The sequence below is a fragment of the Python bivittatus genome, unplaced genomic scaffold, assembly GCF_059951505.1.
Source record: "Python bivittatus isolate LINGU-HERP-01145 unplaced genomic scaffold, Pbiv_v1 ctg000330_np1212, whole genome shotgun sequence".
Taxonomy (NCBI): domain Eukaryota; kingdom Metazoa; phylum Chordata; class Lepidosauria; order Squamata; family Pythonidae; genus Python; species Python bivittatus.
This window is the reverse complement of record NW_028277058.1, coordinates 35,874,122-35,886,956: the sequence shown is the minus strand read 5'-3', so window position 1 is coordinate 35,886,956 and position 12,835 is coordinate 35,874,122. Positions and strand designations below refer to the sequence as shown.

The 12,835-nt window shown below is 38.9% G+C and overlaps 1 protein-coding gene across 6 annotated transcripts in view; it reads left to right on the top strand.

Annotated features, from left to right (window-relative positions):
• TNRC6B (trinucleotide repeat containing adaptor 6B) overlaps window positions 1–12,835 on the top strand; it is a 145,376-nt gene that overhangs the window by 75,128 nt on the left and 57,413 nt on the right. For all 6 annotated transcript variants that reach the window (XM_088141022.1, XM_088141019.1, XM_088141021.1 and 3 more), the window contains 2 exons: window positions 6,074–8,398; window positions 9,670–9,825. In XM_088141022.1, the coding sequence (XP_087997148.1) occupies window positions 6,074–8,398; window positions 9,670–9,825 (2,481 nt within the window). The remainder of the gene's footprint in view (window positions 1–6,073; window positions 8,399–9,669; window positions 9,826–12,835) is intronic.

Genomic DNA, 12,835 nt, shown 5'->3' with positions numbered 1-12,835 from the left:
CAGATACGAAGCTGTGCAATTCAGATCAGTTTTCTAACCCAGAATTTCTGTCTTGACAGGGTAGGCAGACACTAATAGCTAGCTTGATGCAATTTCTAAAGTAGTCTGTCGTAGCTATAGTATGTTGATTAAAGGAACAAAGGCTTTCTGGCATTAAACACAAACTGGTAAGAACTAATGTTCCCAGTCCATCTTTGGGTCTGCCCCTTCCTGCATCAACTTCTTGCATCCAAAGAGTATGAGCTGAAGCCACTGAGTGTTAAATCTTTGGGTATCCAAGCTTCTTACATGATATTGTATCTTGAAATGAGTTGTACAAAAGGCTGACCTTACTGTATACTGTACTGATCTTTTGAGTGTCAGTTTGTCGTTTTATTAACAGGGTGGAGTAGAAGTTCCCAGTGGGGTATTTTGAGTGATGTGTTATATGCATAAAGCCACAGAATCAAGAGTACACTCTGTTTATTTCACCATAGGAGTTATTTTGATAGCATGCTGCAGGCTACCTGAATTCATACTTAATAAATGATGAAAACATGCTGAATACATACAGTTCTTCATGCTCTGATTCATATTGATGGATTATGTAACAATAACTGAGAATGTTCAAGAGCTCTATATTTTTGGCAATAACCCTTATATCTAAAAAAAGTCATGTAAGAGGATAGTGCTTTCATCAATCCCTTTTGTTCTCTTCTGACTGCCATAATAGTTACCATGGCTTATTTTCTCTTAAAAGGGTAGTTTGTCCATTGGTGTCCCGTTTGTACAGGTGTGAGATCTTGTAGGAGTAAACTAACCAGAACTAAATAGCACTCTTGCGGCCTTTTTTCTTCACATTGCCTGCATTGTCAGATGTTCCCAAGTCAAGCTTATCACAATAAGATTTTTGTACCTCCAATAATTTATTTGGAGTAACTCTTTACTACTGCAGACAGAGCAGTCCCAGTGGCCCAGAAAGCCATGATTTAGACAAGCTGCTACATATATGTATTAAAAGCTTTACAAAGAACATAAAAACTAACACTAATAGAGGGTGGGTGGATAGGTAGGTAGGTAGGAAAGAGTTTCTGATTTCCCTTGCAGCAAATATAAGTAAAATTACAAAATTATCTCTTATTCTATGATTACAAAAAAAAAGGTCACTTTTTTCTTTTACCCATTTTTTTTCTAATCAGCAAAACCACAAGCCATAAAGTGCATTTTTTTTTCCGTTTCATGCAAAAAGTCTATAAGGGGACAATCTGCTACTCATGAGTACTGACTATCCTAAGCCTGAAGCCTACTGTGGCTATAAATTTAAAATCCTGCTCAGTATCTTCAACATTTCTAATACTCAGCTTGAAATCTTAGGATTGCCTGATCAACCACCAACTAGATACCATGCTTATAAGTATAAAAAGTCTTCAAAGCATTCTGACCAGGCCTGAGGAGGAGCAATTCAAAATTGACATTGGTAACTCAGCTTTGTCGGTTTTATCAGAACTGATAGCAGCAGACCATTCTTCAGTCTCAAATCATATCTTCCTTAGCACCAAATATATATTTTCAAGCTTCATTCAAAATTCTTCTCCTTTGCTTACCAATTCCAACAAACTATAGAGAGTGTTTGCATCTCAGGTATAAAGGAAGTACAGTTGCAGATCCATTTCAGAAGGAGATTTGTTACCATTCTCTACAGTGTCATCCGTCTCTTTCCCAGTCATTAGTATCGTGACCTGGTCTTAAGAGCTCTCCTTGGATGAGGAAGAGAATCAGGAAAAAGCTTGACCAAAATGCTGACTCTTTGCTTCCAGGCCTCAACAAAGTGTATGTGGTGTCAGGATCCAGCAAAGACATTGAGACAACAGCTCTACTGTTCCCATCCAAAACCCAGTAGACCGACCAGGAACTTAAGCATGCAGGCATCTAAGGAAGAAGCAACAGAAAGCCAAGTTCTGTACCTGGCAGTGGTAATCTGTGGAGAGAAGCCAAACCAGATCAGGGCCAGCCATACTCAGGCAGGATCAGAAGCTCCCTGGACTTAACAGTAGCACATATGAAGGTCTTATGACATTTCTATTGAGAGTTTCCTTGCTGCTGGACAGCTTCCTAGACTTGGTTCATATGTGGATTATCTCTTTTACTGATTGCTCTTATATGGCATTTGCCAAATAAGAAAGCCTTTATATGTATTTGATCTATGCCTAGAGATAAGCCTGATGTGATCATTGTTATTAAAGCTGTTAGAATTAAGATGAGGGCCATTAGTGAGGCTTGAGCATTGGGGTAATAGGTGCTATTCTGGTCCGGGGGGTTCTGCAACTGCCTTTCCAGATGCAGTCTGGCAGAGATATTTCGAGAGTATATCGTGGCCCTCCATTCAGATGTCACCTGTTTGCTTTCACAGATTTAAGCCATTAAAATAAAATTGCGATATCCTCCTTATGGTAAGTAAGATATATTATATTCCAGATTGCTCTTCTCCAGTGGAATGTTTGATTTCCTTCTTAGCACTTCAGTCAGTTCTAGGCTAGGCATTATTCCAGAATCAGAGATGGAAAATGTTAGTGGCCAGTTCTCATGCTGTAACTGATCTACCCTCTCAAAGAAACCCTTAGGCTCTGTGGTTCTACCTTCAAACTCAGACCTTCCTTATTGTAAGGACTGAAGCTTACGAGGCAAGAACCAACCATTCTCAGGCCAGGAAGAACTGTTAAGCAAGCTTTGAACATATCTTTTTCTAGTTATTTTTAAAACAGGACTTAGGAATATCTCTTGTTTAATCACACATGCTTAAGTACTTTATTCTCATTGCATTCAACTTAAGTTTCTCCTCACATTTCCAGTACTGACTTCCAGATAAGAAAGTGGACAGAAGCATGCTGTTATGTATTGCCTTTCAACAAACATTGATTCCTTGCAAAAACAGCACATACTGCTCACTACTTTTCTATTAGCATTTTTTTTTCTTTTTTGTGCCTTCAGTCAGTCTTGACTCCTGGCGACTGTCACTGCAGTTTTCTTGGCAAGATTTTGGAAGCGATTTGCCATTCCCTGCTTCCTAGGGCTGAGAGAGAGTGACTGGCCCAAGGTCACCCAGATGGCTTCATGTCTAAGGCAACACTAGAACTCACGGTCTCCCAGTTTCTAGTCTGATGCCTTATCCAGTACACAGCATTTGCACATCTTTCTGCATTCATTTCCCTGTCTTTAGTAAATACTCTTATCAAAGTGCACAAATTCATCTACTTGCTCTAGTTTTTAACGATTTCAATTTAACTTGCAATTGGTCACTCCATTTTCCCTTGTGACACATATCTCCCCTTGTCTTTGATCCATTAATTTTCAGACACAGCCTTCTTGTCTAACATTTGCTGTAAATCCTTTTGGTTCTCAGTGATAACATTGTCTGCATACAAAATTACATGTAAATCCACATCCCCAACCAGCCCAGCTCCGTCTGGCATTCCCTACACTTCTATCCATAAATACACTAAACATCCAAGGAGGCATCATGCATCTTTGTCTTACACTTTCTCAATGCTGATCTAAATACATACTTTATGCTTAATGCTGAACTCTCATACATACTTTAAATTCACATTCAGGTCTGAATTTATTCAAAACAGTCTTTAATTCTGTGAATCAGCAAACATACAGTTTTTTTCACATTCATACATATCTCAGTGATTTGATGAACAAAAAATTTAATCTTGGATACCTGCTGCCTCTCATTAAGCTGCATTGCCCATCCCACAGTATGTTCCTTGTTACTTCTTGTTCTTTTTCATTAGAATTTTCCCAAACATCTTCCCGGACACGTTTAGCAAAGTAATCCTATAGTTTTTGCATTCATTGTTCTTGCTAATAACAGCATCCTGCAATCTTTACCCACATGTTAAAAAGGTTATACATCCGCCCTATAAGGAGACCACATCCACATTTTAGAATTTTGAACAGTTACACCTGCAGCCTTGCTATTTTTCAACATTCTCACAAGTGTGATTACTTCATTTTCATCAATTTTTTCTTGGACACTAACAGTTATACCATTCTTCTAGCATTCTCTTACTTTAACTTCCTCTCAAATAATTTCATGAGTTTTATTTTTTTCCATTCATTCTGTTGGAGGTTCTTTGTTTAGCTCCCTTCACTCACTTCCCAACAGTTTTTTTTTTAATTTCCATAAATATCGCTCGCATGTTCTGCTTTTTCCTTGTTCTCTTTGACTACATTCCTTGCAACTATCTTTTTGTTTGTCTGAATCTTACAGAGCCACTTTCTCTCAATCTCATGTATTGCAGCAATGATTCTCTTATCTACATTTTCCCCATCTACAGACTCTTTCACTTCCTCTTTCCACTAGGCATCCTTTTTCATATATCCCATTAATGTAACATCACATACTTCTGTGGCACTCTGTAATATTTATTTATTTATTTATTTATTTATTTATTTATTTATTTATACATCACATTTATATATACTGTTTCAAACAGTTTCCACATCCTCTTTCCTTATGTCCATTTTTCATTCCCTCTGATGGAGGGAATTTATCTTCTAATTCTTATATAGGACTCATACCTTTTTCTTCATGCCTTTTTTCACTTTCATTCCTGTTTTTCTCCCATCATTTTCCTCCATGTCGATTTTGTCCCCAAACCCATTCTTGACATTAGCAAATAACGGTCTATCCCATATTCAGAACCTCTTATCACTATTTTATTCTTCACTAATTCTCAATTTTCACCATAAAAATTTAAATCAATCATACTTTTAAATTTATATTCATTTGTCATGAGTATGTATAAATAGATTTATGCTTAAATTGCATACTCAAACTAAGATCTTTTTTTAAGCAGTTACCATTCTCATTCTTTCCAATTACTTTTTCTTTACACTCTCATCTCATTCCTGCTCATCCATTTATACTGTTTAGCAGAATATTTTTTTCTCCTTGGATTATGTTCATTTAGCAAGTTGCATAATCTTATCCAAAACTCTTACCTGTTTTTTTTTTTTGTTATCATAATTCATTGGCGTATAAAGTATAGTTATTACCAACCTATAGGTACCTGCTTTTCATGAGCATCCACAACAACCAATATGGTGCTGTTTCATGCTTTACCCTGAAAAACTCTTTACCCTGTTTATTCATAATCTGCATCTTTACCTCCCTCCAGGTGTCCATCTCCACAAGTTTACACCATTCCAGTCACTGGTTCATGCTCTTTACTATTTTTTTCTTTTTATATTCCAAGTCACAATCTTTAATATGCCATGTTCATCACCATATGGGCCCAAAGACACTGTGCAGCCATTGTGGATTTGGTCAATCTTTCTCATAACACCTTCTAGCAATATAGAGAAGATGTAGACTAGCTTACTAGTTTTAGCAGTGCTAAATGCAGCGTTCTTATACCCACATGCAGCATTCTTATGCCCATCCGTTTTGGCATATTGTGACCGGTATAATAGAAGCACAACCAGTGCTAGTTTTACCCCAACACTTTCAAATTACTCTATGCAAGTTAGGATCTCTTATCTGGAGTCTTAACTTGCAAGTCCATAACGGTGGTCTGCATCCAAACAACTAGGAAGAATATACAATGAAGGATGTGTGTCACAGGATTATGAAACATTTGAAATTTAAAGTTAAATTTCTAACTTTTAACTTTGTAATTTTAAAACTCCAATAAAATACTATTAAAAAAAGAAAAGAAATTTAAAGTTAATTTGTGAGGCCCAGCCCAAGAACGACGAGGCAGTCCAGTCCAGTATAGTTCCTTTATTAGCTTGCACCTAATAGAATCTTGCCAGACTAAACCTATACTAAAGCAACTAGTGGATATACCCTGTGAGACTCTAGGGAGGGGCTAGTCTCAGCTTCTTCATCTTCTCATGATCCTGCTGCGGGCTGAGGAAGCGCTTGCCCTGTAACCTCTCCAGGAATGCTCCCCCCCAATAACCTTGATCCTCCATTCCAGTATCCTCCTCACCCTGCCTTCCATTACATAATTGCAGCTAACTAATATATGTTACCTAAGGTCTTATATGAATTTATGAATAATTTGGTCTGTTGCCTTTTTAGATTCAACAACTGGAGGTGCTGCTGCTTCAAATTATGCAAATTCCACTTGGGGTCCTGGAGTGTCCTCCAACAGCACCAATGTCAACCCTACTCACGTCTGGGACAAGGTGATTGTAGACGGGTCTGACATGGAAGAGTGGCCTTGTATTGCTAGCAAAGATACTGAGTCTTCTTCCGAAAACTCCACAGACAACAACAGTGCCTCAAACTCCGGCTCAGAGAAGAGCACTCTGCCGGGAAGCACCACTAGCAACAAAGGAAAAGGAAACCAGTGCCAGTCTGGAAGCTCTGGTAATGAATGTAATCTTGGGGCTTGGAAATCCGACCCTAAGGCTAAACCTGTTCAATCTTCCAGTCCTTCAGCAGAGAGTAACGGTGGTCTAGCAAGCTGGAGAAACTTGAGTGGGCAGGACAGAATTGGCCCCAACCCTGGCTTCAGCAACTTTAACCCAAATAGCAACCCATCTGCTTGGCCAGCACTAATTCAGGAGGGCAATTCAAGGAAAGGGACTTCAGAAACTGATAATGGTGGTTCCAATGCACAGATTAGTACAACAGGTCAGACTTCTAGGGAACAGCAGTCAAAGATGGAAAATGCGGGTGTTAACTTTGTCTCTGGCAGAGAGCAGGCTCAAATTCACAACACTGATGGACCAAAAAATGGAAATGCTATATCCTTGAACTTAAGTTCACCAAACCCGGTAGAGAATAAGGGAATGTCCTTTGAAATGGGCTTTGGGAACCCCTCCAGGAGCACTGATGCCCCTTCACAAAGCACTGGAGAGAGAAAAACTGGGAATGTTGGGTCTTGGGGTACAGCTAGGGGGCCTTCTGGAATGGACAGTGCTTCTAATCAAAGCAATTCTGGAAATCATGGGAACAATGGGAAGGATAGGGAAGACTTATGGAAGGGAGCTTCTGTTCAAAAATCAAATGGGTCAAGAACTGAATCTTGGGATAACAGTAACAGGTCTACGGGTGATGGGTCTTGGACCGTTGGCCCTCAACACTCTGGTGAAAGTAAATGGAATGAAGGGAACAAAATGACATCAGGGATGTCTCAGGGAGAATGGAAACAGCCGTCTGGGTCTGATGAACTGAAGATTGGTGAATGGAATGGTCCAAACCAACCAAATTCTAGCACTGGAGCATGGGACAATCAAAGGGGCCACCCGCTTCCTGAAAACCAAGGTAATTCCCAGGCTCCCTGTTGGGGAAGATCTTCCAGCTCCGCAGGAAGTGAGATTGGAGGTCAAAGCACTGGAAGCAACCATAAAGCAGGAAGCAGTGATAGTCACAATTCTGGACGTCGATCATACAGGCCTACACATCCTGATTGCCAGGCAGTTTTGCAAACTTTATTAAGCAGGACTGATTTGGACCCCCGAGTGCTTTCAAATACTGGTTGGGGTCAAACTCAAATCAAGCAAGATACTGTTTGGGACATAGAAGAGATGCCAAGAGCTGAGGGAAAGGCTGATAAAGGTACTGAGGGGTGGGAGAGTTCTGCCATACAGACAAAGAGCTCAGGGGGCTGGGGAGATGCACCCAGCCAAAGCAATCAAATCAAGTCTGGATGGGGTGAGCTTTCTACTCCAACAGAATGGAAAGAGCCCAAAAACACTGGAGGATGGAATGATTACAAGAGCAGTTGCTCTAACTGGGGAGGAGGAAGACCAGATGAGAAAGTAACAGCATCCTGGAATGAGAATTCCAGCAAGGATCCAGGATGGAATGGGCGGCCACCTAATCAGGGATGGTCTTCTGGGAAGAATGGCTGGGGAGAAGAAGTTGACCAAACAAAAAATAGCAATTGGGAAACTTCAGGAAACAAGTCAATATCAGGTTGGTGTGAAGCTGGCCAAAATGAGATTGGGACTTGGGGTAATAATGCAAATTCAAACTCTTCTTCTAAAGCAGGGTGGGATAATAGTAAAAGAACTCCAGCATGGAATGATACTGGTAGACAACCCAATTCCTGGAATAATCAGCAACAACAGCACCATCAGCAGTCAGAGGCACCTAGTTCCTGGGACCCCCCACCACCACCACAGCCTCCAGGTAATGGTAGGCTACCCAATTCTAACTGGAACAGTGGGCCACAGACAACTGTCTCAAAGGATGAAGAACCCAGTGGCTGGGAAGAACCATCCCCCCAGTCAATTAGTCGTAAAATGGATATTGATGATGGCACCTCAGCATGGGGAGACCCCAATAGTTACAACTATAAGAATGTGAACCTCTGGGACAAAAACTCACAAAGTGGACAAGCTTCACGAGAGCAAAACCTCCCTACTCCAAGGCCTAGCAAAGTAGCAGCCTCAGGTAAAAATATTTAATGGTCTTCATGATGATACAAACTGTTAATATTTATACCATCTATCCCTTTGATTATTATTGATTTTTTATTCCTGTTTTTATTGTATTTTAAATTGGTTTTTATTCTTATTTTATTGTAAACCACCCAGAGTTGCTCGATGAGTGAGATGGGCGGTGACTAAATTTGAAATATAAATAAATACATTTCTTTTAAGGGGAATATAAGAGCAGGAGAAGATAGATTCTCTGCTAGATCAGGACTTGTGTAACTGGTTCCTTGGAGCCTGTTATCTCCAGGATCGCACACCTTTTTGTTGCTGGATTAGATTTTTTTATACAGTATTCTACAAATTATTAGGAATATTTTTGTTTAAATTCTGCTGATTACCTTTCATGTAGGAAGGGAGCATGTACATATGAAGGATGGATTTCCTATCCAACAGATTGATGCTCTCAAGGCTAGCTGTTTCATCAGATTCAGTACTATATAGATTGGGTGCTTGTGAATATTCATCCTAGTAGTAGTAATAATTTTTATATAATCTGACCTTATTAATAACTTCATCTGTAGAGAGCATTTGGGCTATTGGTAAATTAAATAATGTAATTTGTATGTGATTCCAAATTAGTTATTTGGCTTTTCCCAGGCATCAGAAGGAGAAGAGTTAAAAAGCAAATTGCGCTCCAGTTAGATGTACCCAAGCACTTAAGTGCTTCTCCCACCTTGAATTGCATTGTTAGATGGACAGTTTGTGTCAGAAAAGACAGTGGAGGCAAAAGAGTGCTTATATTTTCTATGTGTCATGCAGTACTACGACTATCCATGTATAGGAATATGTTGCTTATATTTTTGCCAGTATACAGATTTATTTTATCAGATCCATATATTCTGAGCAAATTGTGGACGGTATAGGTTACATATGATCATGGTATGATATATTAACCTTTTTCTGGTCTCATTCAGAGACTTCTTATCTGAAGCCTTTCTTTTCTCTCTGTTATGCTAAATTTGTGATTATCTTGAATTCTTCTATTGACTGTAGGATCAAACTCTAATTTTGATGTAATACTGTAACAGTGTCAAACTGTTACTAGATTATTTTGATTTAGCACAATAATTAGTACAGGATCTAGAATAGATACTAAAACTGAGGTATGATAAAGTAGAATCAGCTATATAGAAGGAGAAAGCTTTATTTTGAGGTTAAGTTGCTCTAACATTGGAAAGTCACTTCAGTGAATAAATGGCATAGAATGAAAACTCTTTCTGCATTTAGTCTGGAACAAAAGCACACCTCCTGCACCAGATAATGGTACCGCTGCTTGGGGTGAACCAAATGAAACCAGTCCTGGATGGGGTGAAGTAGATGATGCAGGGGCTTCTACCACTTGGGGAAATGGATCCTCCAGTGCATCAAATGCCATAAAACCTAGTAAGTACTTCCTAGTTTCCTTTTTTTAAACAATAATGTGTATTCTTAAATTTTTCTTATTAAAACTAATTGTCAGAAAACTCTAAAACATTGGTTATAGTTCTTAGAAAGTAGTATAGTGTTATAAAAACATTTTAAAACAAAAGCAATATATGAACAATATTTAGAGGGTCAAATAAAGCAATACCATTTTAAAAGTATATGCACAAAGTAGTATAGGATTTTTTTTATTTATGTAGAATTCTTCCTCAGACTGGTGTTACGGTTTGAAAATATTTTTTGTTATTTCTCAATGAGCTTTATTTATTTGTGTATTTATTGCATTTATTTATATAGTACCTCTTTCTTAAGCCTTCAAGCAGTTACAAGCGGAGTACGATAATTTGCCACACAATTCAATAAAACACCCAGAAAACTGATCCACGCTATAAAGCCACAAGTCAGAATAAAATAGCAACTAAAATCCAGTAGTCCATATCAACACTAATATTCAGAAAGGCCCACCAGTGATTATGATATGAAGTCATTGTTTGGTATTTATTTCAGTATTTGTACTGTTAATCATGTAGTCTAGAACTGATTAGACATCTCTACTTCTTGTAAAATAGAGATAGACAAAATCAAAAGACTCAGCTTGCAAATGATCAGAATACCTGCCAGCTGTTTCTACAGTTAAGTGGATGGAAAGCATTTATTTACTCACTGGGTCTCATTTTTTTCAGTGATATTCTCAGATAATATAAGCCAAGTCAAAGCTTTGTTTATTTATTAAATTTATGTACTGCTGAAACTTGCAACTTGCTGTGGTTTAGAGCAAGAGACATAATAAAACCAAAATAAATAACACTACACTAATAAAAACCAATTAAATAGAAGCAGTATGCTTCTTGTAGACGTTGTAGGAGAAAAGCCATATTAGTCTCTTGATTGCAAAAAATCAGGGACCTGGTAAACCTTTTCCGATTAACAACTTTTATTAAAAACCGTAAACTTTCTAAGCTGCAGCTCATGAAAGTTTATGCCTTTTAATAAAAGTTGTTAATCAGAAAAGGTTTTACCAGTCTCCTGCTGTAAACAGTATCAGTGTGAAATCCCATGCCTACCAATATTAAATAGTATTAGCTCTCCAAGGCCCTGTGAAATAGCTCCATTTTAATTACTTTATGGTCCAGGTTGGTGCCAGTCTAATTTGTGGGGGAATACTACTTCATAAGGCAAAGGTCAGAGAAACACTATTTCCGGACTGCAAATAATCTGACTTTGCCTAAACTAAGAATAGTTAACTTCCCCAGCCAGGATAAATATACTGGACAGATTTGTTCTGTTTGGAGAAGGTATTCCTGAATATATCTTGGAGCCAAATCATGTAAGGATTTAATGGTCAAAGCCAATACCCAAAAGCTATTGGAAGCCAGTGCAGTACACACAACAGTATAGATGTAAGATGGCTGGAGTGGGTCTCACACACCAGCATATAGGCAGCTGTATTCTGCAACAATAGTACCTTCTGAGTTAACTTCAAAAATGGCCCTATGTAGAGCACGTTGCAGTACTGTATCCTGGTGGTGGTGAGGACATGTCACCATCCCCATGTCCTCTCACGGTCTTCTTAAAGTTCTGTTTTAATTTACTTCAATCCATCTGGGTCCCACAGACACCAAACACTGGGTCAAGACTTTCCCAGCCAGCCCAAATGACAATGTATAACTAAGTATCATAAGCATACAGATAGTATCTCATTCCAAACCAATGGATAACTTCTCACAGGAGGCCCATGTAGTTATTAAAAAGGGAAAGAAAATTGAGCTCAGCAGGAATCCACAAGGGAATACTTGGTAAGCCAATCTTTCCCTACCCCTATAAGCCCAGAATCATATCTCAGGAGAACTTCTGCAAAACAGTACTTCAGTTCCCCAACTCTTATAGGTGAGTCAAAAGGATTCAATTACCGAAGATCACTGAGAGGTCAAATAGGCCTGGGAATGGTACCCTCCTGCATCCATGTGTTGGCAAATTGCCATCCACCAGGGTATCACTGCCACTTCAATATTAAGCCTAGGCATGAACTCTGACTGACAAGAATCCAGATAATCATCTTCCTCTAGAGTACTCTGCAGTTAAATCCACATCCACCTTTAGTTGTCTGAAATAGCTAAATCCAGGGAAGGGTCTTCAATAAGGATAAACTAATGCCTCCTTAAAGGCATTTGATTCAACCCCATCCTCTGAAGAGATATTAATTGGTTCCTGAACCCAGGTATTCATTGCAATCACTTCCCACAGGCCACCCAAAAGAACCAAGAGGTGCATGGATCTAAACCATCATGTAGCTAGTGCTAGAGAACACTCTAGCCACTCTATCAGAGTCCACAAGCCAAAATGAATCCTAGGTAACAGTACAAGGCACTGTGTCATCACTTTAGATCCCGCATATAAGAAATCAACCTTCTGTCCAATTTGAGTGATTGTCAGCAAAATGTTATCCAAAAGTGTCATAGCAGTCTTGTGTTAACTGTTCCTGCTCACCTTAGCTGACCTTAAACAGGGTTGCAGGACAATAATCTGCTGATGCAATAGGAGTAGAAAAATATGAATGTTTAACTACCCTCATTGCCATGAAGTATGCTCAGACACCATGCTTAATAAAGTTTACTTTCATCTTCCTCTACCAGTGCTCTGAGCCTTCTCTAAACTGCGTCTTTTCTGGATGTATGGACTTCTGCTTCCAGAATTATCAGCAATAGCTATGCTGGCTTGGAAGTTCTGGAAGTTGGAATCTACACATTTGAGAGCGTGCAAGTTGTGAAAGGCTGGCTGATGGAATCCCTGCCTTGGATCCATACCTGTTAACATGAAGGGGGGATATGGAGCTAAATTATATGTTTAAACATGCTTATACAAATTTAAATGTCTGTATGGCATGTGAAGATCTTGTGAGGTTGACTGGAATACCCCTCTCAATGGAGCAGGTTGAGTGTTTATGTAGGCAACTAGGAATTTAAGAGATGGC